General features: G+C 38.4%; 1 protein-coding gene across 1 annotated transcript; it reads left to right on the top strand.

The window, feature by feature from the left end:
- On the top strand, positions 1 to 27,215 carry LOC143146562 (venom dipeptidyl peptidase 4). The gene is made up of 13 exons (XM_076310956.1): positions 1 to 110; positions 7,666 to 7,723; positions 9,061 to 9,299; positions 12,060 to 12,125; positions 13,410 to 13,462; positions 13,761 to 13,966; positions 14,980 to 15,149; positions 16,971 to 17,071; positions 18,084 to 18,568; positions 20,244 to 20,526; positions 23,119 to 23,313; positions 24,216 to 24,376; positions 25,326 to 27,215. The coding sequence occupies exons 1-13, from the start codon at positions 96 to 98 to the stop codon at positions 25,640 to 25,642; spliced, it is 2,349 nt and encodes a 782-aa protein (XP_076167071.1). The 5' UTR covers positions 1 to 95; the 3' UTR covers positions 25,643 to 27,215.
- Positions 27,216 to 27,241: the final 26 nt, after the last annotated feature.

Raw genomic sequence — 27,241 nt, 5'->3', positions numbered from 1 at the left:
GTGAGATCCATCGAGCGACGGTGATCTCTCGATCGTCGTTCAAACGGGATCCGGAGCGCAATCGTCGTCGACGGGTAACGTGCCGCGAGTTCATCATGCCGTGGAACCAGGTAGGTTATCGAGACACACCCTCTGCAGAGACAGTGGCAACAGCGCCACTGGATGAGAATAAATTAAGCTCGATCCTCGTGCACGCGGATACGATTGCACGAGGGCCAAAGGGCAACGCCGGATCGAACGATTCGTCCTCAGGGTAGGGTGCGTTTGTCTTCTTCCGGATTGACGTCTCGAATGAGAAAGTCTCGAGGGTGGTGAATCGGGATATTAATGGATCGATGTCTTTCTCGAATAACGTTTTGCGTCGGAGATGCGTCCCTGGGCATGTTGATTGATTCCACGTAGAAACGGTGTGGATCGTTCTCTTCGAGGGACACGATCAGGGACAGGGGAGTGTTTTTTCCCGAAAAGTCGACTTTGAAAATTTAACGCGAGTTGTTATTCTTTTTTTTTGCGTTGGAGATATGTCCCTGGGCATGTTGATTGATTCCACGTAGAAACGGTGTGGATCGTTCTCTTCGACGGACACGATCAGGGACAGGGGAGTGTTTTTTCTCCGAAACGTCAATTTTGAAAATTTAACGCGAGTTGTTATTCTTTTTTTTTGCGTTGGAGAAGCGTCCCTGGGTATGTCGATTGATTTGACGTAGAAACGGTGTAGATCGTTCTTTTCGAGGGACACGATCAGGGACAGGGGAGTGTTTTTTCTCCGAAACGTCGATTTTGAAAATTTAACGCGAGTTGTTATTCTTTTTTTTTTGCGTTGAAGATGCGTCCCTGGGCATGTTGATTGATTCGATGTAGATCGTTCTCTTCGAGGGACACGATCAGGGACAGGGGAGTGTATTTTCCGAAAAGTCGATTTTGAAAATTTGACGCGAGTTGGTATTCTTTTCTTTTTTCTCTTTCAGCCGATTCGAGCAGTCGAACGTACGCGAAATAATATACGAAGTATTCTTTCTTATTCACTCGCTCGTGGAACCATGTGGTTTGTTGAATGTGAAGATTTTTTATAGTATTAATTTTTGGTTTACGGTGGGCCACGTTGTAAATTGGGAAAGTAGAATGTTCCGGCTTTAAAATGATTTCTTTCACGTCGATATTCGATCAATTTTAACGTAGTTGTGACAGTTCGATTCTATCGAACTCTTAACGTAGAGATGACCGACTCTGTGAGCAAATAACGAATCTTGACACATGTAAGCTTTGAAATAATGTTGATTCAAGTGTTTCGTTGCAGAATTAAATACACTTTCGAAGTATCGAATATTTTTAGTTCTTGTTTAATAATTTGAATGGCGAATGGTTCTTTGGGTGGGGATAATTAAGGAGGATCACTATTGTTATTTTTTTTTTGTACGAGTGTACCATGTCAAGATGGTTGCATCTGAAAGCGACTGCCTACGTTTTAGAGGTGGTCCCGTGAAATGGAACACCCTGTAGAACTTGAAAGTTTCGAACTGTGGAATTGTAGACTTAAATCTTGACTTCAATTTTTTTTCTTAATAACGAGATAGTTCGAAACGAGGACGAAACGAAGTAATTAATACTTAGTAATATTAAAACTTATCAAGTCGTTGGTTACAAGACCTAATAATACACGATTTAATACGATTTCAATATTTCGTCATCGTAATACGTTCTACACTTTATAAGACACGTGGCTCAGAGTAAGCCGCGCATAATTGATTTCCTCAAATTTATTACTGTTCATTAACAAGGACGAATCCTTCAGAATACAAAGAAAAAGGTACAGAATCATTTATCCAATATATCAAACCACCCAGTTTTCATTCACTATGACGACAATCTTCCACCCCAGAAGAGTTTCGGGGAACAGCGAATACCTTCGCCATTTTGTACAATTTCACCATTCGCAAAATTCTAAAACGAAGCTGAAAGTTCAATCTACATTCCCAAGAAGAATACTACATTTTTCATTTGATAATTACTTAGAAAAAAAATTCTCAAAATTTACCCATTGTGGGATTTAAAATTCCCGCCAAATTTCCTCGCGAGTAATCAAAGGCCTCTATCTCCTCGCTGTAAATTCGTCAGCCGTAAACAGCGTTTACTGCGCTCGCACGTGTTATAATAACGAAAGAAAAAAGAAAAAAGGAAAAAAAAAGAAAAAGAAAAACAACGTCGTTAAAAGTGAAATACGAGCGAAGATAATCGTCGATCCGGTGCCAGATCGTCCTTTTTCTCGAGATCGACTTCATCCCTCGGCGATGTTCCGTTTTGTTCGAAGGGGGTTAGGGGTGTCCTTTGACGCATCGATTCGATAACTTTCCTCGAGCCCTTTTCGTTTCGTCGATGGAAAAGTTTCGAAGGCCCGAACCTTCTCGATTTATCGTCGACGATGCACTCGTCCCCGGCGCGCTGATCCTTGAGGAGAACTCGCGGGGAAGAGGCGAGCCGATTGGAGGAGGATCGCGAAAATACGAAGCGACGGAGAGAAAAAGCGCTGGTAAATCCGGAAGGGTGGGTTGTAATTGTTCAACGACGCCGGGAATGGTTTCTTCGTCTCGTTCGAGCACTAATGACTTCGTCCAGCGAACTTTCGAAGCGTTTCGTGAAACGTCTGCCCGTTGCGCTTGGAAACATTTATACTTCTTACATTCTTACCTAACCTTTTCATCGTTGTATTAATCGGGCCGTGAATGATCCATCTGCTTCGCGATTTATTTAGCAACGATTTTGCGATTTCGAAACACGGTAACCAATTATAGTTGCTAGGAGTTGATCGCGTAAATTGTATCGATTAGTAAAATTATTTTAGAGGTTATATAACCTAAAAATCGCTCCACATCGGAAAATAATATTGCTTAGTGGTTCTTCTACTTGGGAAGATTTTTTTACATGATGAATCACGGTGATAAATGGAAAGTGAATAGTTCTTATTAGAATGGAAATGAATTTTTGGTATTAACGATTCAATTTGTAAAGTTATTACTCTAGAGGTCGACACTGATAATCATTGGGATATATACAACTCTATTGGGTATAAAAATGAATAAAGGGAATAATTGGGGATTAAGGGAAACGCTATCGTCGAAGATTATTCTATTTTTAATGAACATTTTCTTTCGATTATTGGAATTGTTTGAAAAATCATGGTGATAGATACGTGTCATATACTTGTATATTGATGAAAAATATTTTTTTTCTTCTATCTTAGGATATATTTTTATTTAACACTCAAGGGGACCAAAATATTGTGGTCGAAAGCTTTGAGAATAAAAATATGTTTAAATATTAATGCACGAATCTTACTATAACTTTAAGTAACATTTATCTACCATCAATGGGCCAAATTGAATCAGGTCAACTCTTTGAAATTTCCTTCGAAAGATATCTCTCAGTCGTTATTTTTAATTACCAAGGAAACGAACGTGCTATCGTTGTCTTTCAATGAGAGAGAGAGAAAATATAAAAATTTACACGATTTCGTCATTTTAAACCGACTGTGATTCTATTCCAGGTGACGCTCGTTAAGAAAGTGGAATTCCTTGAAAAATTTTGCTCGAGTTCGGTATTCGTAAAAAATGTGTCCAGTTTCTGTTTCAATGTAAACAGTTTTATTACCAGATACGCGAGAAAAAAAGATCTTCATAATTTGTGACCACTTTGCATCGAGTACACTATGCGGTCGTCAGCTGTTCTGTTCGTGCAGTCAGTCAATTTTCAACTGAAATTCGAAACAAAATTTTGCTTTTACGTAATATAATATTTCATTCGTGTAATTACTTCTTCGTGACAGAATATTCGTACCTCCATTTTGTTCGATAGTTGGATCGGGGAATATTTTAAGCAATTAATACTTTGGAGGTTAAATCTGTTTATTCTCGTATCAATAATCGTCTGTTCCACAATAAACGAGTTCGTAACAGATTCACGACCACATGACTCTCCAGTGGATCACTGAATGATGCTCTCATTTGCAGACATGAGTCACGAGAGGGTCATTGTTTGATGTTTCTATATACCGATGTGTCTCATAGGTGGGTCACGGACGTCAGGTGTAAGCAAAATGTTCAGTGTGACAAAACAGATGGACCCACATAGTGCCAAGTGTGTTCCATGAATTTATTCTCAAAAATGCAAGTATGCTGCACCATATCGTTTCACCATATCGAAATAATTTCTCTAATCATTATTTAAAAAAAAAAATATTAACAAAGATTCAAAATGTCGTACATATATCAAAGTAAAATTGATTCAGAAACTAAAGTAGATAAAGAAACATGCGAAACAAAATTTTCTTCCGAAGAATAAAAATTTGAATAAAAATATTGCCAAGCAATAGATGGCGCTATTGTAGCCATTCTAAAATTTGTAATAATTTATAAAAAAAAACAAGCTGATCGACTATGGCAGCGCCATCTGTGGTGGTAAAAATTTGAATGGGTTGATAGAAACGTGATTTTAAGAAAATCAAATTTTGTTTCCGGATTGACAAAAATGATAGAATATTTTTCGACGTTCCGTGTGTCGAGTTTCGTTCGAAGATTGTTCCTCGCCAGTTCCACTATCGATATTCGAAATTCGTCAACGGACGGAAAGAAAGTTCTCGATCTCGAACGTTTGTCTTCCATGTTGTAAACACCGAGCGGAATGCAACTGTGCAGTTCGAGCGTCCGTTAACTGGATCAGCTGGGAATCCTGTCAGCGTGCATCATTCACGAGATGCTGCTGCTGACAAACTCGATTTGTCGTCTCATGCGACCCGCCTCGGTGGCATTTAAAAGATTTAAACCCAAACAGAGAAGTTACTTCTCAATTTAACCCAGCAGCCGAACTTCTTTGCTCGTTCTGCTCTCGTCAACCCTTTCCCGGAATCTTTGATTCGTACCCCCACTCCTCTCCCACTCGTGTGACACTAACAGAGACAGTTACTGACTCAGGATACGAAGAAGCGTCCCTGCGACAGTTTTTCACCCGAGCAAGGCCAAAGTTTGTACGTGGTTAAAAATTTCGAACAAAAGATAAACTATTTAACACTGGAATTAACAAAGGGTCAATTCGACTTGTTTGAAACTACTTTTTAAAATTACTCAATTATTAACGATTTCTTTGCTTAAAATATTTGTGGACGATTATGAAAATAGACAATTGACGATACTTGGAAGTTAATTTGCCTTTTTGTATATTTAATATCGAAGATACATATATGGTCTGATGTAAATAGTAATAAGTTCACCATTGGTAGTTCCAGTGTTAAATAAAGTTACAATTTGAACGATAGAATGTTTATACGTGTACATCGCATCGAAAGGGTAAAAGTTTAACCTCCAATCGAACAAACATTACGAATGAATCGCTATTTGTTAAAACCTCGTCAACCCTTCTCAGAATCTTTGATTCATAACATCTCCCTCCTCCCTCGTCTTTTCGACGCTCAGAGAGACACTTTCTTATTCAAAAGTCGAAGAAACAGCCCCACGATAGTCTCTGAACCAGAGTCGTGCAATATATGTACCTGTATAAAAGTTCCAAACGAAGGAAAAATTATTAATCGGTTGCTCTTTGAATAAAAAATGACAATTTCAATTATAGAATACATTGTATCGAAAGAGTGAAAGTTTAACCGTTCGATCGAACGAATATTACGAATAAATTGTTATATATCGGTTTTATTCACGATCGTTTAGGCGAAGAAAATTTTTTCCCTCGAAATTTTCTTTCACCTCGAGTTTTATTGTTTCGAGAAGCACTCGTTCGTAATTGCGCAACAGGAATCGTGAAAGTACGTATAGTACATGTTTTCCCCGGACTTTGTATATCTCAATTACAAGTACTGGTAATTTGAACGATAAAATAAACGGTCGTTCATTTTTCGTCCATTTTATTAAACAGCGAGGGGGTTAAAACACGCGACGATTTCCTCGAATCAAAGCTTAAGGAGCCTTGCCAAAGGGGCGTTGGTAATTTCGCGACGGTAGTTTCGCGGATTTTACTGCCTCTCGGGCCGCAGCGCGGAATTATCGCCGCAGCTACGGAAAACTTTTATGCGCGGCACGTGTCTTTACGCTTCGTGGAACGCGTTTCGGTCTTCCGCGTGTATCGATGGAACCAATCCATCGAAATGGGTTCAAGCATGATTTACTTGTTCGTAAATGTTTTAAGAAATTTCGCCCAATTTCTGCACGATCGAACCAAAAAACAAACGTTGTTTCCCCCTGAAATGTGTAATTATGTATATATACTTATTTTTATATTGTACGTTGTGGAACGTGGTTCAGTAACTATGTACATATACTGTGTAATTACGTATGTATATATTTATTTTTATAGTGTATTTTTTAAAGTATGCAAAAATTGGAAACTTTGTTATTTACTTCGATTAATAGTAGCTTCATCTCTTCTTAGGCAAGAAGATCTATTTTTCACTAAACATAATGTTACTATTATAACAAAACAAACGTTATCTCCCCCTAAAATGTGTAATTATGTATATATATTTATTTTTATAGTGTATTTTTTAAAGTATGCAAAAATTGAAAACTTTGTTATTTAATTCGATTAATAGTAGCTTCATCTCTTCTTAGGCAAAAAGATTTATTTTTCACTAAATATAATGTTGCTATTACAACATTTAACATATTCCTCGTATTGTTGACTCACCGTATTGAATTTAAAAAAAAAATTATACATATTCTTTCGTTTCAAATTATGAAACAAAATCGATATTAATCGATGACTATTAACGGAAAGATGTGCAAGAGGAAATATGTTTTCTAATATTGTTTCTTATTAATTCACGGGGCTTCAGAAACGGTACAATTTTTATTGGAAACATTTTTTAATATCTATCGTCATTTAAGATTTACACAATCATAAATGAAATAAGCGATTCTAATTTAACGACTGGTCTCTCTTTTAGAGTTGAAAAGTAGTTGGAAGGAAACACAGCATGGTTCTTGGCTTGCCCCAATGAACATTTGTCCAAAGTTTTATCGAAATTGGCGTCTGACATTTCGCAATGTCCCCTTGTTAGTCGCAGGCCTTACAAAGGCTCACTAAAACGTCCGATCCAATATGACTCGCAATTCTTTTCAGAATTCTACCTACAATACCCAATACTGTACACAATAATCACGATATTTTTAAATCAAACACAAACAAGTTTTCTATTTACCAAGAATACAAATTTCGTACAAGGAACGACATACATTAAACTTCTGCTTCGTCATTCGATCGATAAAGATTATTAAATGAAATTATATTTCACATTCAACGAATAAAATCTAATCTAAATGACCATTTAACGAGATAAATATCGGGGATAAAATACTATACGGTGTTTTCGTTACTCGTTAATTATTCGAATAAAATATTTTCTGTCTCTCCTTTCGATACTTTTTATACAGTACTTTGGTATCGAATTACTTGGGTATTATCGATACCTAATTAATTCTATCGTTTCAAGACGCGTCTCAGGGTCTCGTTACTATTCCCGCGTTTCGTTCGCTTACCCCCACTCTCGTCCGCTGCACGCGACCGGTTGGACAGACGGAGGAGTGGGGGTTGGGGAGGCGTGGAATTCCAGTTACGCGGAGGATTTTTTCCACGGTCGCGTTTCACAGGGAACGAAATCTTTTCCAGGTTCTCCAGCTGCTGGTGCTGCAGGGATCCCTGGCCGTCTTTGTTGCTGGAAAATCCAGTAAGTCTCTGTCTCTCTCTCCGGAGATAATCGCGCTCTTCTTAAGCCGCTTACGGTCCGGACGTCTCTGGAGCAGTTGGACGTCTTCAGACCGAAGGAGGGTAGGCTGATGCTCTTCAGCGATTCGCGTTGTTTGTCGCGAGATAAGTTCAATTGTGTCCGGAGTTAACTCGAAATCTTGTTTATCGATCGATAACGTATCGATGGCTTTGTGTGTTTTTCTTTTTTTTTTTTTTTTAGACGAAGATATTTGCGAACAGGGTGTTCCAAAATACGCAATGCAACGATAGTGTAGACGATACAAAAAATTTGAACAATAAGTTCTGGAACGTAAATGCAATTTATGGAATTTATATTTGAAACATTTTTACCTTTTCAGTAGTATTAGTAAGGAATGTAATATAATTCAACGCGACAAATTTTCTCGTAAACGACACCTTGCAAAAAATAATATTCTACACTCTTTATTTTTTTTTAAGAGTAATCTTCCCTTGACCGCACCACGTATAAAAAGACACCTTGTACATCGAGACATGTAACCGGGGCGACGTCAATTGTCACCCATATTCGTCCTGTTTTGATATCAGCTTTGTTGTCGAATTAAACACTGGAACTCCGTGTATAGATATTTCGCGCGTAACACTGGCCTGACACGTTGAAATTGATATTTTATGCGAATTAGCGGCAGCGACAATTAAGTGTCGATTCAATACCGCTCGAAAGTTCGGGCATATGCGCGAACGAGGAAATAATTCACAAATTTTACTATCGCGAATATATTCGCTTTCGACGAATGGATGATCGTGTTATAGAGAGACTTCTGCAACACTCTCTCGATTACACATGTAATTTACAAAAATTTTTTTCCTTTTTTTAACACTCTAAGTCTCTAAGTCCATTCGATCGGTCCACGGTGTGCTACGAACGCCTATAGGCGTTCGAAACACACGGTGAACGGATGCAACTACGAGATTTCCGCACGGTCTGTACGCGGATGACTTCCTGTCTCGTCTCTAGTGATCGAAACACGAGGGTGACGCAGGTGTACTCGAACTTTCGATCGATAACGGTGAAAATTGATCATCAGCCGTTCTCCAAATACCAAATTTCAGCAAGTCTCGCAATTTTGCGACGGAGATCGACATCTGTTCAAACTGAAACGGTTCTATTCCTTTTCCTCGTTCTAGTCTCTTTTGTCTCCCTCTCCTCTGTCCTCTCAATTTCTCAATTTCTTCTCATAAATTTATCCTAGTTCTCGAGCTCCCTTCGTCATCAATTTATCTCTTGTCCCGTCTGTCTCGATCGTTTTCACGAAATTCACGTTTTTCTCTACGCAGTTTCGCGGGTGTACGATAAAGAGGCCCCTAGACACGATTCCGTCCAAGAGAGCGATCTAAACGAGAGGAGCGTTCCATTCAGTCTGGAGGAGACCTATGATCAAAGTTTCCGGGCGAACGGTTTCAACGGCACCTGGATAACGGACACGGAGATCCTTTATTTCGATGAGTCTGGTGACGTTCGTATATTCAATGCGACATCGGGGACCAGCAGGATCCTACTGAAATCGTGGGTCGTGGTAAGTTGTACTTTCTGCTCTTTTAGTGTCCGTAACTAGGGCAGGGACTATTTGAGTAATTTAATCTTCGAGTGTTTTGTGGGTGTTTGAATATCACGGGTAAATTTGAAATATTCGAGTATTCGAACGTTACTATTCGAATGTTCGAGTACTCAAGTGCTATTCGAATGTTCAAGTATTCGAATGTTCGAGTATTCGAATGTTCAAGTATTCGAATGTTTAAGTATTCGAATGTTCGAGTATTCGAATCTTCAAGTTTCGAATGTTCGAGTATTCGAATGTTCGTGTACTCGAATGTCATTCGATTGTTCAAGTATTCGAATGTTTGAGTATTCGAATCTTCAAGTATTTGAATGTTCGACTACTCGAATGTCATTCGATTGTTCAAGTATTCGATTGTTCGAGTATTCGAATCTTCAAGTATTCGAATCTTCAAGTATTCGAATGTTTGAGTATTCGAATCTTCAAGTATTTGAATGTTCGAGTACTCGAATGTCATTCGATTGTTCAAGTATTCGAATGTTCGAGTATTCGAATCTTCAAGTATTCGAATGTTTAAGTATTCGAATGTTTGAGTATTCGAATCTTCAAGTATTTGAATGTTCGACTACTCGAATGTCATTCGATTGTTCAAGTATTCGATTGTTCGAGTATTCGAATCTTCAAGTATTCGAATCTTCAAGTATTCGAATGTTTGAGTATTCGAATCTTCAAGTATTTGAATGTTCCAGTTCTCGAATGTCATTCGATTGTTCAAGTATTCGAATGTTCGAGTATTTGAATGTTCAATCATTCGAATGTTTAAGTATTCGAATGTTCGAGTACTTGAATGCCATTCGAATGTTCAAGTATTCGAATTTTCGAGTATTTGAATGTTTAAGTATTCGAATGTTCAAGTATTCGAATGTTCAAGTACTTGAATGCCATTCGAATGTTCAAGTATTCGAATGTTCGAGTATTCGAATGCTATTCGAATGTTCAAGTATTTGAATGTTACCATTCGAATATTCGAGTACCCAAGTGCCATTCGAATGTTCAAGTATTCGAATATCATAATTTTATGAGTGACTAACTAGGATAATTTAATTCATCCTATGAGTGACTAACTAATTTACACGTTGACAAATTTTGGTATTCGAAACTAGGCCATGGACTACTTGAATAATTTAATGCTAGAATATTTTTTGGGTATTGGAATGATACAAGTAAATTTGAAATATTCGAATATTCGAATGTCACACCAGTATTCGAATATCGTAATTCAATGAATTCGTTCTATCAATGTTTAGCCACGTTAAAATATTGTTATTAATGCGTGTAAGTAACGACCAAACGTCCATTCCGTTCTTTTCCCTATCTGTTGACTATACTTCGATTATTATAATTTCCCCAATGTCTGCCTAATTAGTCGAGTAATACGACTTCAAAAAGGCTTTCCAATTCCTTTGTGTATTGAGCTTTCGAGAAGTTAGCCCACACTGTCGAGGTTTGAAGTAAGATTCAAGGGATTACTGAAGCCTCTGGATATTAAATTAAGAAACTTGAATTGTTGAAAATGCAAAAGTATGTCAAGCAAACATTCGTGGCTTGGAATCGATGAACAAGATCTCCGAAAACTTGAAAAACGAGTTCTTCCAATCAAATTTTAGTCTCTTCCTTAAACAATCGACGTTCGAAAAACAAACCGTGCTATTTTTCCCCGTGACGGACGAATTATTGTTTAAATAACGTTAAACAAAATCGTAGCCTATACAAAAAGAATCGACGTATGCAGTAATCTATACTAAATTCTTTCGTAAGTTTTCAATTTCTTTCCACTTTAAATTTCACACCGTATCAATGAAATTGATCATCGATTTCCTTTTCCTCGATAGCAAGCACGTAACGAATAACAAAACTCTGTTTAATCAATCGTACGGAAATTCTCTGTACGGTTCAGATCCTCGATGGTGAATTACAGTGTCCACTTTCAGGGGTGAATCAACAAACGATATTGATTTAAGAGACACGTTATTCGACATTTCTCCGTTAAATTTTCCAAACTGCGAAATCATTTGCATTTTGTAAAACAACGTTTAGTTAGCACGTTGAATAGCGTTTAAAACTACACCCGTTATTTAACAAAGTGCTGCTCAAAATACTTGATGTAACGCGTACTCAAATAACTTTACGTTTAGGTTAGTTTACCACATCGGTTAGTTGTACCACGAAATGATTGTTCTATAAAATACATGGTATTTAGTTAATTAATTTGTTCATCGCTTCCAGCCTGAATCGATAACTAGAACTGTCGATATTTCTGTCTCGAAATATATTTCAATCACTGAATTATTTTGCTGGATCCACGACGTCAAGATTGACCCTTGATCGATGATATCGACAAACTAATATCGCGTTATCGGTCGAGGCAGACAATCTATGATTTGTCGTCTCGTAACGCGTCCGATAACCTGGCACGAAATCAATTGTATTGTATCAATGTTCCTGATCATTCAAATATTGATTCGAATGTCCAGCCTTAGTAGTTCGATCTTATCTCGTATGTCTGCGGATCTTTTAGGATCAATATCTCATTGTTTCTACGTCGATGAGGTTAATTGTTAATTACTCCCTTGTCTGTGTGTCTCGTTTATTTATTATCGATTTTTTACATCCTCTCGTTACGTGTCACGTACGTGTAATTGTATGTTTGCTCGATGAGATCATTTAGGAATAACATCGATCGAGTCAATGAAAATGTTTTTTTATATAATTTTTCAGAATGGCGATAAAGTAAGCATTTCTTACGACAAGTCGTACGTTCTGATCAGCTACGATGTCATCAGCGTAAGTATCAAAATATTTTCAATTATTTTATTCTATTGCTTCTCGGCCAACTCGATAGAGAAGATCGAGATGCAAGCTGAAACGACATCAGGTCCATGTAAAAGGTATTGTCCGCTCAAGGTCACTCCCCACTACAATTCATATTCATCGATCACATTTTCGTGCCGCTATTAATAGCTTCTATTGGGTAATTTCATAAATCTTTGCGTACTTGACTATGTAAATTTTTGGCTCAATATAAATGTGAACAAATTTTTCAATTAAAAGTGTCATTAGAAGAATTCACGTTAGGTATAGGTATTCCAATTTTCGAATCAGACACAGGAGAACACACTCAGCAGGCTTTTACATTGTTCGACTAAATTTATAAAGAAGGAGATTAAAATAATATCGTTAAAGTCTTCAACGACTTAAACGCATTGAAAATAATACTGGATAAATTTTCGAATAGAAATCAACATGAAAAAATTACAAGATAGCCACTCTGTTGATGATCAATATTTATTGCATATCTTTACATATTTTTTCCCAATACAATTCATTGGAATAAAGCCATGGTGGTGGAGATACACTCTCGGTGACCTTGAGAGGCCAATAGATTTTTTCCCGACTGTAACATTCATCTTGGCACGTATTCAATCGACTGTTGAAAATTTTTTAAACGTATCGTACAATTGTGTCGCAAATTATAATTTTCAACATTTGCGTTTATACTATTCAACAGTAAATGTTCGAAATTTTAAAGAACGATTTTAGGGGCCAAAACAAGTCTAAAACAAAGAATAACGAAAATGCGTTTGAAGCTCCGTTACCGAGTTATTAATTATTGAAAACGTGCGCAAAAGGTATTGGTCGTGGGGTACTCACACTACTGCCGTCATGTGACGTCAGCTGACTCCCGGTGGGAGTGGTCACCGATACACGTGACCGCGATCCTCACTACCAATACTTTTCGCGTACGTCTTCAACAATTAATAATTCGAATACGAAGGCTCGAACGAAATTTTGTCATTCTTGACTTTCGTCTTACTTTACCATCTAGAATCGTCTCTTAAATTTTCAGACCCCTGTTACCGAACATTCAATACATATACAAATAGAATTTATATTCGCGATAAATGCAAAATCGCCCGGATATTACCAAAGTTCAAACACATTTCGTAAGAGAAGTCAATATTACCGGCAATACTGCGGTACAATATTGACATTTCGACATAACAATTCACGAAGAAACGGGAATGAACGCCGAGGGAAACTCAAGGAACTATTTTCAACGATTTTCAGGGTTTCAGGTACTCGTCGTTCCAGAGATTCACCGTGTACAGCATTAAATACAAGTGAGTGTTACGCAGCTCGTGTCACAATCGTTCCGCAGATAATTTTAACGATCAGCTGATAAGTCGAATTACTAAACGATGCGGCAATTCTGCCACAATAATGATAATATTAACGTTCGTTTCGTTGTATCGTGGCCCGTTTGTCAATGTTCGTGCTCGAGCACGAACCGTCGAAGGACAGTTTTTCGAGAAACAACGATCGTTCGATTTTTTTTTCTTTTTTTTTCGTAGACCGTTATCGCGTGGATTTTCCGATCGGAGTTCCTTTAAATCGTTTATAGTCGTTTCGTTTACCTAGAACGTACACGAAGCTCGCAGATGGCGCACGTTTGGCATTGGCCTGTTGGTCGCCCACCATGAACGCTGTGGTTTACGTTCTCAACAATGACATCTATTACCAGACGTTCAACGACGACGATATTCAAAACAGCGATGTTGAAAGATTGACGTACACCGGTGTGCCAGGTGCTATTTACAACGGTGTACCCGATTGGGTTTACGAAGGTGAGGCAAAGATTCGACGAGAGACATCAATATACAGTGTGACCACGAAGTGATCTATTTCGATGATTAACAGGAAAATTATATCGTATGAATTCACAAAATGTCGAAGTGCGTTGAACAATTAAGCGTCTGTCAGTATCAACGTTTAAAACAATATTGAGCAAGTATTATTTCTCGAGGTCCAATTTTATGTAACATGGTGCACGATCGACAGTATTTTATCTTTATTCGTAAACAAACTTTTCTTTACTCCTTTTTTTTAAACGTAACACTATATATTATCTTCATTTGTAAAAAAAACTTTTCTTTACACCTTTTTTTAAATGTTATACTATATATTATCTTTATTCGTAAAAAAACTTTTCTTTACACCTTTTTTTAAATGTTATACTATATATTATCTTTATTCGTAAAAAAAATTTTCTTTACCCCTTTTTTTAAATGTTATACTATATACTATCTTTATTCGTAAAAAAATTTTTCTTTACACCTTTTTTTAAATCTTATACTATATATTATCTTTATTCGCAAAATACTTTTCTTTATACCATTTCTAAAATGTTGTACTATATATTATCTTTATTCCTAAAAAAAACTTTTCTTTACACCTTTTTTTAAATGTTATACTATATATTATCTTTATTAGTAAAAAAACTTTTCTTTACACCTTTTTTTAAACATAATACTATATATTATCTTTATTCACAACAAATTTTTCTTTACACCATTTTTAAAATGTTGTACTATATATTATCTTTATTCGTAGAAAGCTTTTCCTTACACCTTTTTTTTTTAAATATAATACATAGCATTCGCTCGTGTCGAGTATTGTTCGTTTATTTTTCTACAAATAAGCAATAACACTCGAGATAAGTGGAAACGTATTTTATAACGAATTTTAGCATTCTGCGTTTCGATCGAAAACGTACATTACTGGTGTGCAAGATTGGGGGTAATGTTGATCGGGGCGTAGCTTAATGACCGAGCCAATCGGTGTATCGGTGTGTTCCCAGAGGAAGTATTGGCCTCTTCCGTGGCCCTCTGGTTCTCTCCCGATGGAAGTCACCTCGCTTTCGCGACCTACAACGACACCGAAGTGAAAGATGCCGTGATTTTGTATTATGGAAAACCAGGCAGGATGGAGGATCAATATCCCACGGAGGTGAAGATCAAATACCCAAAGGTGAGCTCGAAGTGTCAATCTCTTCTTTCTTCTTTCAAACTTCTTTTACCTCCTTCAAAATTTTACGATTCAACATTTGCTCGTAGATTCTTCCTTTCGTCACCATTCTATCTCTATTGGTTATTCTCTTCCTCTTCGTGTGCTGTAAAATAATATTTTCCCCCTCTACTAATCCATCCTCCACTTTTTGCTTCATTCGACACCTTTTTGGATATTCACTCGTCATTCTCTTATATATAATAGGTTGTTCAATAAGTTTCGTAGTTCGATAAAAATATCGTTCGATAATATTGAACAATCTAGTACTGTACTGCTCGATAAGTTTTATCGAACGACAACAAACATTGAACAACCTTACAGTGGCATTCGAAACAGATCATTTGGATAGCTGGTATATTTTTAAAAATAGAAAGAAGTTTTTGGGTTGGAAGTTATTTTATTTTCCAAGGTCAGATAATATGGCGATGTTCCTTTGATACCAAATTAAAGCACCAAGGACATTCAAAGGTCATTAATATTTTTTTAAACTGACGTATTATTTTATACCCTCTTCTACATGTTTGCAGGACTGCAATGATCTACAGTTGTAGAAAAGTGACTTTAATATGACCTTGGCAAATTTAATAGAATTCCAAAGTCACTAAAAGATAGATTCAAAGGAAAATAATATTGGCAATTATATATTGGTACATAAATATATCTACCAATACGGTAAAGTATATTTAAAAAACACAAAGTGACCTTGATGTGACCTTGGAAAATTTGAGAGAATTCCAAGGTCACTAAAAGTTAGATTCAAAGGAAAATAATATTGGTAATTATATATTGGTACATAAGTATATCTACCAATACGGTAAAGTATATTTAAAAAACACAAAGTGACCTTGATGTGACTTTGACAAATTTAATAGAATTCCAAGGTCACTAAAAGATAGATTCAAAGGAAAATAATATTGGTAATTATATATTGGTACATAAGTATATCTACCAATACAATAATGTATATTTAAAAAACACAAAGTGACCTTGATACGACCTTGGCAAATTTAATAGAATTCCAAGGTCACTAAAAGTTAGATTCAAAGGAAAATAATATTGATAATTATATATTGATATTGTATATTCAAAAAACACAAAGTGGCCTTGATACGACCTTGGAAATTTTAAGAGAGTTCTTTTCCTTCCCGATACAAATGACGAAAATTTCATTGTGCTCTTCTCTCACCGTTCGGTGATCATTTCAAACGACCTGTACGTGTTTGTAAACACCCTGTGTGAAAATGCTTTGTGCCAAAACGCGAGGTACCGAGGAGAACATTTCCCATTGGTCGGATTGGATAACCAGTTTCGTCCCTTTGCCCAATTTGTCCAACGATGGAGGCAGTCTTTGTCGAAGGACCAGATTAGGGAGCTCGGTTCGGCCGACTGTCCTCGTCGCCAGCTTTAAAACGAACGAAAAGGGTTATCTCTCGTTTAATCCCTGGTTTCTCTCACAATCGTTTGTCTTTGTAGCCATATCGACGCAAGGTTAATCCAATTGGAACGTGAACTTGCAAAGTATCAGATTGTTCGAAAAGTCATTTCGTTTGTTTCTTTTTTTAATGAAAATGAAACACGATTTTTTTTAGAGCCGATAAACATTTTATTAAATTACATATTCTCCATTTTGGAAAACGAAACGACTCTCCGAACAATCCAATAATTTTATTCCATCCAAATGGTGAGCTCGATAACAATTTCACGAACTTTATTATAGTTTCTCGTCGAGTTTTCATTCTTCGTTCGAATAGCCTGTTCTGATTTGTTATCGTCTCCTTTCAGGCTGGCAGTCCAAATCCGAGCGTAACCCTAAACGTGGTCGATCTGATGAATCCGTCCGTCAAATTGCCTACGTTGGAGCCACCTATCGATATTGTTGGCGAGTAAGTATCTCACTGTGTCGTGGAACGATTATTTTAGTCGATGCATCGTATTGGTACAACTGTGAACGAACTCGACACGAATGAATTCATTTGTCTTCTTAGATATCTTATCTTTCGAAGGCAAACAGTGTAAACGTAGTAGCTCAACGCAGATGCTTATGCGATTATTTGCAATGACGAATGGAAGACACAGTCAACGCTTGAAAATTTAGTATTGTAAACTCTTTCTTTTAAATAGTTACCGACGCTTCTTTCTGGCAGAATTTACGATAATTTTTTTAAACGAAACATGGAACAATTAACCTATTGGGTTGTTCGGAAAGTCATTTCGTTTTTTCAAAATGGAGAATATATAATTTGATAAAATGTTTATACGCTCTAAAAAAATCGTGTATCATTTTCACCAAAAGAAAAAAAGACGAAATGACTTTCCGAACAATCTAATATTTGCATTCAGAGATATTCACCGAACGACATATTTGTAACTGATTTTAACATTTGTGGAACAATCTATATTATTGACACTCGATCCGTGTCGTCATTTTTTTCAAATCGTAGGTATTTCTACACTCCCGTCGAAAAGTCATGGGACACCCATTGTTACAAATATTACCTACTGTAAATTATTGAAATTATTTTGCTCTATTCTTGCACATACTCACAGACATAGTTCACTCTTAATACAAAAAAAAAGAATATTCAATTCGAATATTGTCAATAATAAATATTTATATATACATACATACAAACTAAAAAAAATCCAATCATTGTTAACGATATTGGCAAAATTTCATGCAAGTTATTACATATATCTTTTAATCTTACACCTGTAAAATCTAAGAAACAATTATTTTCCGTGAAACCTTTTCATTATTCTTTGATCTCAGTTCAGTATACTAATGTCCTGTGATTTTCGAACTGTGGTGAAAAAAAACAAAATGGCGTACGTAAACCGATTCACCGTAATCGAAATCTGTGACCGATGATACATCGACAAGTTCATTTTCGACAGGGATAATGTTCTGTACACTGTCATGTGGACTGACAACCGAGTGTTGGCCATTTGGACGAATCGTGTGCAGAACAAGGGTGCACTGGTTCTCTACGACGTCTCGGTACCCATCACAGGATACACCCAAAACATTCTGTACCTGGAGGAACCCGAAGGCTGGCTACGTATCTTCCCTCCGGTGTTTGCCGATGTCTACATGTACATGCCAGGGATGCAGCATTATGACACAAAAGCAGGACGTTTCATTCACATACACAAATACCACGTATACGAATACGATCGATCGTTTTATTTGTCGAATGGCTCGGATATAACCTTGGGCGAGGCTGAGGTGATCGCTGTCGTGGCTTCGGATAAACGGAGGGGGAGGTTGTACTATGTCGGGACTGGGATCGGTAAACCATCGCAAAGAAACCTGTATTCGGTGCCAATGGATGGCAGTGAAGACCCCTACTGCTTGTCCTGTAATGTCCGTACACCCGAAGGTGAGTTTTTTTGAGGAAGGGAACTGATAGTGATGAGATAACTTTGATTCGAGATGCGCGATAGGGTTAGGTTCAAGATTATTGTTTGTATGTTATGGCAAATGTTGAAAATTATAATTTGCGACACAATTGTACGATACGTTGCAAAAATTTTCAACAGTCGATTGAATACGTGCCAAGATGAATGTTACAGTCGGGAAAAAATCTATTGGCCGCTCAAGGTCACCGAGAGTGTATCCCCACCACCGTGGCTTTATTCGAATGAATTGTATTGGGAAAAAATATGTAAAGATACGCAATATATATTGATCATATTGGGTTGTTTGGAAAGTCATTTCGTTTTTTTTTTTTTTTTTTGGTGAAAATGAAATACGATCTTTTTAGAGTGTATAAATATTTTGTTAAATTATATATTTTCCATTTTGGCATTTTGGAAAACGAAATGACTTTCCGAACAACCCAATAGAATGCAATAGAATAGTTATGATGTTGATATTTGAGGTTAGGAGATTGTTTTTGTTCGATTGTTTTGTTCTTCTGTAGTTGAAAAAGTAGGAGAATATTTCGTTAAGTACGCGAAATGATAAAGGAAACATGAATTGATATATGTCAATTTTTGTTGCAAACTCAGCTCTGGTCGAGCTATATATAGTTATATATTATTATATACAGCTATATATAGTTTGCGCGTGAAAAAATTACTTCTGGAGTTACAGCGGGTTCTATTTGTTTAGGAGCCATCTTTTCAGACGCGTACTGAATAGATACATATTTTTTTTGCAAGATGGTTTCTAAACGAATAGAATCTGTTATAATTCTGGTAAGTAATTTTCTCGCGCGCGTACTGTAGGTTCAACTTCTATTGGTGCGATCGGGGTTGAAAAGTTTACAGCAAAATTGTTACATACTTTAATGCATATTTTCTTTATTATTTCATTTGTTTAATTGAAAGTCGTGCCTTTATCGATTATCTAAGCAACGTGTTATACAATATTAAAAAGAATGTGTATCTGTTTTATACGCGAACAACTAGAGCCCACCATAACTCCAAATGCAATCTTCTCGCCCGCGTATTGTATATAATCGATCTTTTCTAAAAAATGTGATCGAATTTGAACAATATGCAGCGAAATCTTGCATACTTAATGTTGTTATTCTTTATTATTTCATTCCTTTAACTGAAATTCATGCCTTTATCGATAATCCAAGCAACGAATTATCGCATCATAATTCCAAATGCAATCTTCTCGCCCGCGTATTGTATATAATCGATCTTTTCTAAAAAATGTGATCGAATTTGAACAATATGCAGCAAAATCTTGCATACTTAATGCAAGAGCATACATAACGTGTCAAACAAGATCGGAAAGTGTACGAACAAATAGAACCTAGGTTAACTCCAGATGCAATCTTCTCGCGCGCGTACTATACATAACCGATTTTTTTCGCACAGCATGCCTACAAAGTATAACATCACCGGACGGTATTCTTCGCGCAAAAGTGAACGCAAAGTACGAAGTAAAATTGTTTTTTTTTTTTTTTCTTTCGACGTCGAACTTAATTTTCGAGAAAATCGATTTTCGGTATTCCTCGAGTAACCGTGCGGATCGAGTACGTTCTCATTTGTAGAAAAGTTTCACCGAGCTCGTCGTACATCTCTGTCGCTCTTTCCCAGGTAACAATTGCAGCTACTCCAGCGCGCTCTTCTCCACGGACTCTTCGTATTACGTGTTGAATTGCGCGGGACCCGATCCACCTACGGTGATGATTTTCGACGCTGATCACAGGCTGCTGTACTCGTGGGAGGAGAATCGATCCCTGAGACGGAGATTGGCCGCTCGTAAGCAGCCACGCGTGAAGAATTTCGATGTGAGAGTGAACGGTTACGACAGCAACGTGAGGCTATACTTGCCGCCCGATTTCGACGATAAAAAATCGTACCCCCTGCTGATCAACGTGTAAGTACAGCGCATAGATGAAATTTACGGGGCCGTATCGGGTGTTGGTAATTGGTAGTTGATTGAACAAGTTGTAAATCCTGATACGGTGGATATTACGATCGCTGAAAATTGGATGGTAACCGGTGAGCAAAAGGTCCACCAAGGTTGGCCATTTTTGATACACCTCGAAAAGTAGAAGTTTACACGCAACATGTAACTCGTTGGAAACGATGGAACGATGGAACGTTCTTTCATCCACGTGTAATGGGAAAGTTTTAATTGACGCGCCTAAAAGGCGAACTGTGATAACGAAACCAGCCCCACCTAATTAACGTGTATCGGAGGACTGAAACTTTTCGGGGGTAGTTTGCCTTAAACTCGAGTTCTCCGTATAGAGTAAACACGACGAACCCTTATTTTTGACCTTCCTACAAACCTGATGTGGTCTTCTCTAGAAATCTGACAAGTCTTGCGTTCGACCTTTCTACATACCTGATTTGAGAATAGGGTAAGGACACTTGGTGGTTGTTCCTTGCAGGTATTATTTAATATTGTATAGAGTAAACACGACAAATCCTTATTTTTGGCCTTCCTACAAACCTGATGTGGTCTTCCCTAGAAATCTGACAAGTCTTGCGTTCGACCTTTCTATATACCTGATTTGAGAATAGGGTAAGGACACTTGGTGGTTGTTCCTTGCAGGTATTATCGCGTCGGGGATTGTTTAAGACCACTTTTCGTAAGAAGCAGGGTCGGTTAATCGACGAGTTTAAGTACACTCGTTGCGTGAATGGCGACGAGACGTACCCTCCCTGACACTCCGCAGCCTATTTTCACTCATCGATCACGTTCGAAAGGCATTCATTCGACTGCTCGACTTACCACCTACGAATAAATGGGGTACGAAATTCGTAGCCGCGAATGTTTGAGTGTTGCAAAACTGTGTAGCTCTTTAAAGCCTCCACTTAATCCAAAGACTCGCATTCAAGCTGTCACCGTCTGAGCTGGGAGCAGACACTTAATACCGGCCGTGGTGCCATTAGGCTGACGTCTGGCGTGATTGATCAGCGCGTAAAGAGAATCGCGATCTCCATTTAAAATTAGAACCCTTCGGATCCGTTTGTGCACGGTAGGAACGATGTTCGATCGATCCTTCTTCCATTTTTTTATTTTTTTATTTAATCTCTTCTATGCCTTCTTTTCATCTCTCCTCTTAAGACGGATCAAAGGACGGGTTTACTGGATGCTGGAACGTACTATTTTCGAGGGAGATCCGATAGAAATATTCGTGCAATCGGTTAACCGATCGAGAAAGGTATCGAAGATCCAGAAGTTGATTTGTCTTGAATTTTAGAATTTTTATCGAACGTGTGTCCGGTGTTTCACTTCTTTCACTCGAATATTGATTCGATACCGACCTAAACGACACAAATGAAACCTAATTCAGATGTAATTCACGATTCGAGGCTTGGAATTGGCGATTGTCACCGGTGTGCAATTCTGTAAGCTCGGACGTCCCTCTGTATCGGTCCCACATCCCCTCCACGCAGCCAGTGGGCGGGACTTGTACTCGCGAGGGACCGCCTCTCGATAAACATTGGCTCGCGCGAATAGGTACCGCCCTTTTATGCTCCTGTTAGACTCTGAACGTATTGGGTTGTTCGGAAAGTCATTTCGTTTTCCAAAATAGAGAATATGTAATTTAATAAAATGTTTACACACTCTAAAAAAAATCGTGTTTCATTTTCATCAAAAAAAAAAAAAAAAAAACGAAATGACTTTCCGAACAACCTAATATTTAAACAAATATAAATAAGAGGAGAAAATATGTAAGAGATACTAACGAGGAAAAATTGTGAATTGTCGAACACTGATTTTTTCGAAACTTTGCACAAATGTTTATTGGGACGATATAAGAATTATGTCGTGTTTCATTGCTACTGCTTTAAGATCATTTAATTTTCAAGGAGAGAATATTGTGTAGTCGTTAAATATAGTATTATTAAACGTGCAATTGATGCAGAAATATAGATTTGAAATAAATATAGTCGAGCTTGAGAAATATTGGCAACAACACCGAGGTATTGTCATTGTCTTTTAAAACAATGTTAGTCTATATAAACACAGATCTATGTTTCTGCAACACATTCTGTCTCCCTAAAGAAGACCCGAAACAAACAATAGATCGTACAAGATATAATTTAATTAAAATCGTAACAATTCTTCCGCAGAGTTTAAACAAATAAAAATTTTGATACACTATCTACAATACATAATACAGCACCACGATATACATTTCAATTATTTAATTCTCAGGGACGAACCACCCATTTTTAAATTTCAAGGAATATTCCAAAATATTTCAGATAGAAGTATTGAAACTTTGAAAATTAAAAAAGAAAAATGTGTTCTCAAGACAAAATTCTCTTTCGATAAAAATCACCTTCCAAAAGTTCGCACACTTCGCTTGTAAAATACGACTAAAGAATCAGAGTCGAGGTTGAACAAATATTCGACACTTTCCCGTGCAAATAATTCATGGCGGAAGCTCGCGACACCCGAGCGAGAGCATGGTCGAAACGCGCTCATGTTCCCCGATCGTTTTTCCAGGTACTCCGGCCCGAACACCGTGAGAATCACCGAGGCGAACACGAACGGTTTCAAGTCGTACATGGCGACCAACAGGAGCGTCATTTATGGTCACATCGACGGCCGCGGGTCCGCCTATAAGGGCAGCAAGATGCTGTTCGAGATATACCGACGCCTAGGCACCGTGGAAATCGAGGATCAGATAGCTGTCACTCGGTAGGTAGATTCACGTTTTTGCAACGTTGCCGCGACGTTGCCCGATCTCGTTTCCGTGCCGTTTCGATAAACATCGATCCCCGTCGTTAGTTCCGAGCACTTGACACGCACCGAATTTGCTTTCGTTTTACCAGCACCGGGCCCGTGTACCACTCCTCTATAAACACGGCACCATTGATTCGTTTACGCGGATCGCGGTACCATTTCTATTCTACAAGCAAAGGAACCATTTCTATTCTACAAGCACGCGATCAATGTTTCGAAAGAATGCTACCACGTGGAATGGTAATGTCCCGTTTGTGTACAATGACAATCCTGCGTCTTGAATTCATAAAATCATCATTCGGAGGTACGGTTACGAGAGATAAAGGTACTGGTAGTTCGACATCGGTTGGTCATTTGTTTATCTGAAACTTTTGTGCTAGGTACGTGTATATGTGTGTGTGAAAAGTTAGCGCGTACGCAAGAAGTTGGTGCTGCGGGAGTTTCATTTAAAATGTCTCTTTTTATTCCGCCGACGAGAGGGTCTAAAGCATTTTCAATATGGCTACTTTGCGCAAAATGGTACTTTCGAGCGAATAATCCCGTACTCGTGGAATCGTGAGTGTCTGCTTTGTTTTTGCACGGCGGTGGTTCAAAATAATAATAACCAATTTGTGTAATTACGAGGCTGCGCCGTGCCATTCGTACAGTGACGATTTAAGAAAATGTTTCGGGAACGAGGAACAATATTGTGTTACCTTTTCTAGTATTTTCTTTCTACTTGAATTCTTCTATTCGGTGTGTGGGTGCGCAAATGGTTCTCAACTTGGAATCGAGTCGTTTGTGCTTCAGCCACTTGTTAAAGAATTTTTTTCAATGGAATTTTTTAAAACTGCCAACTGTTATTGTTCGACGAATAGGATACTGCAAAAGATGCATCCCTGGATCGATCGAAACAAAACCGCGATATGGGGATGGAGCTACGGTGGTTTCTCCGCGGCCATGGTGTTAGCCACCGATGTGGACTCAGTTTTCAAGTGTGGCATATCAGTTGCACCTGTGGCCTCCTGGATTTATTATGGTAATTTTCTTACGGTGTACATGCAGTGGATGGTAATTATGGTAATTTATTATAACTTCCACGCGCGGTTTGTTACCGTATGACGCATAAGCTTGCGTCGGCTTACGCAGCTGCTAAGCGCCGCTGCGGTCGAAACAGAATCATTTGGCCGTTCAAGGTCACCGAGGCATGCTATACCCATCGTCTCAGCTTAGTTACCCAACTCCATTTCTCGCTTCTGTGAGCAAATTTCGGCCCACTGTTTCTCCGTTTAGAAACAAATATCTGTAATATTCCACAAGATTTAATTCGTCATAAAATTTCGGGTAACCGTTTAATTATTTTTCCAGTCACGGTGGAGATCATTCTCTGAAACATAGTTTCGAGAAAATCGCGTTTAAAGTTTGTTTCTACCGCGATACATACAAAACCTCGTTAAAAATACAATTATAAAGAATTAATTTAAAAAAACGATCAGAATAACTGTGGTCTATATACAATTTTACGGTACAAAATGGATCGGGGAGATACTTTTTATATATGTAAAACATCACTGACCCCGTTTGTATTACAAATTATTTGCCCACAGTGTGCACACGTACAATTAGGTCTACATGTATCAGATAAAATTTTCCAAATTTTTCTCAGCAAAGATTTCTCAGAAAACGAAATCTCCGATACAATTTCGTTATCGTATATTTCCGTGTCACATCGAGCCAGAGAGTTTCTCCGATTCAATTTGTGCCAGAAATTTCGGAACACCCTGTATACGCATCGTGGAAAGTTCATTTGTATTACGAGTTTCGATGTATTAGTTGGCACGTGTATTTGAGTCGTTATGTAATTATGGAGGACACGGTATTGTAATCCGTGATAACGTTTCGTCTCCGAGATGATAATTTGGTAAAGTGATCGCAGAGGATTGGGTATGACTTCGTCTCTAGAACGTCTCGTTTCTGATCAATCGCAGACTCCATCTACACCGAGCGGTTCATGGGCCTCCCCACCACCGATGACAACCTGGAGGGCTACAACCGCACAGACATCACCAGAAGGGTGGAGGGGATACGTGGTAAAAAGTTCATGCTGATACACGGCACGGGGGACGACAACGTCCACTACCAGCAAGCCATGGTCCTGAACAAGGCACTGGTGGCGAGGGACATCATGTTCGAGCAGCAGAGCTACACGGATGAGGCGCACGGTCTGACCGGGGTCTCTCCTCACCTTTACCACACCATGGACCGATTTTGGAGCGATTGCTTCGACGACTCGCGTGCTCACTGACCCGAATAGCTTACGGATCACCAAACGGGAAACCGTCTGGTGTCTCCTCTACTGTCCCCGGAATCCCCATTCGTGTAACTCCGTGGGCGTTGCTCGATCGGCGAGCGGCTAACCCGTGAATCTGCCACGAGTTTCGTTCGGTGTCGTTCGAACGACCGCCTTGAATCATCCCGTGACACAAACGGGATCGATTTCGAAACCGTTTCGCGCGTAGGTACGTGGAACACGGATCCTCGACACCGCCTCTTCGTCGTTGTCGGTTGTGGTGTCGAAGATCGGAGGACAATACGTGTCCAATCAACTCGAAAGTGAAACTCGCGCGAGGTATTTTGTTTCGCGGGGAACGAGATTCTCGGAGCGAGTGCTCCGATGCGAACGGGAATCGATCGAAGCCGAGGTTCTCGAACGCGAACGAGATTCGATCGAAACGAGCTTTCGAACGCGAACGAGTGTGCGAACGCAAACGAGTTTTCGATCGAAACGAGTATTCGAACGCAAACGAGTTCTCGATCGAAACGAATATTCGAACGCAAACGAGTTTTCGATCGAAACGAGTATTCCAACACAAATGAGTTTTCGATTGAAACGAGTATTCGAACGCAAACGAGTTTTCGAAAGCGAACGAATTTGCGAATACGAATGAGTGTTCGAATGCAGACGAGATTCGATCGAAACGAGTTTTAGAACGCAAACGAGTTTTAGATTGAAATGAGTATTCGAACACAAACGAGTTTTCGAATGTAAACGAGTATTTGAACGCGAACGAGTTTTCGAATGCGAACGAATTTTTGAATACGAATGAGTGTTCGAATGCAGTCGAGATTCGATTGAAATGAGTTTTCGAACGCAAACGAGTTTTCGATTGAAACGAGTTTTCCAATGTGAACCAGTTTTCGAATGCAAATAAGTGTTCGAATACAAATGAAATTCGATCGAAACGAGTTTTAGAATGTAAACGAAATTCAATCGAAACGAGTTTTCGAATGTAAACGAAATTTGATTGAAACGAGGTTTTCGAATGTGAACGAGTTTTCGAACGCGAATGATTGTTCGAATGCAAACGAGATTGTTTGAATGGGATCGAGATTCAATCGAAATCGGTGTTCGAGCGGGAATCAACGTCGAGCGACACGTATCAGTGGGATCGTTCCCCGAAACCGCGAGATCGCACGCGATTTGTCGTCGGGTGACGTAAATTTTTGAAAAGCGACGACGTCGCGCGCGAATCGATACTCGAGGATGCTCGACGGATTCTGTGACAGTCAAGCGGACGGAAAACGGATCACGCCCGAGGACCAAGGAAAGGATCGCTCTCGGTGATTTTTTCCCTCATTGTGTTTTCTTTATTGCTGCGCCTCGTAGAGCGAAGAACGGAGCTACAACGGAATTTTTAATCGTCACTAATTGCACGTAAAACAGTGTGTGGATGTTATGCGAGTAACCGGTAACGAGGTATCGATCATTTTCAAATTTTTCCGTTTTGAAGGAATTTTATGAATTTTTTTTTTCTTTTTGGGAATTCTCGGTTTTACGTGGAGAAACAGAAATGTAAATAATGGACACTTAAGCAATATTGAGGTTTCTTCTTTTTTCTTTCAA

This window comes from Ptiloglossa arizonensis, chromosome 5 (assembly GCF_051014685.1).
Source record: "Ptiloglossa arizonensis isolate GNS036 chromosome 5, iyPtiAriz1_principal, whole genome shotgun sequence".
NCBI lineage: Eukaryota > Metazoa > Arthropoda > Insecta > Hymenoptera > Colletidae > Ptiloglossa > Ptiloglossa arizonensis.
Note: the sequence above shows the minus strand (reverse complement) of the source record. Positions and strands in the feature narration are given on the sequence as shown.

Excerpts from the sequence above, each read along its gene's own strand:
- LOC143146562 (XM_076310956.1), top strand. Across the intron at positions 18,569-20,243 it reads TAATGTCCGTACACCCGAAG|GTAACAATTGCAGCTACTCC; the intron begins GTGAGTTTTTTT and ends GCTCTTTCCCAG. Across the intron at positions 20,527-23,118 it reads TACCCCCTGCTGATCAACGT|GTACTCCGGCCCGAACACCG; the intron begins GTAAGTACAGCG and ends TCGTTTTTCCAG.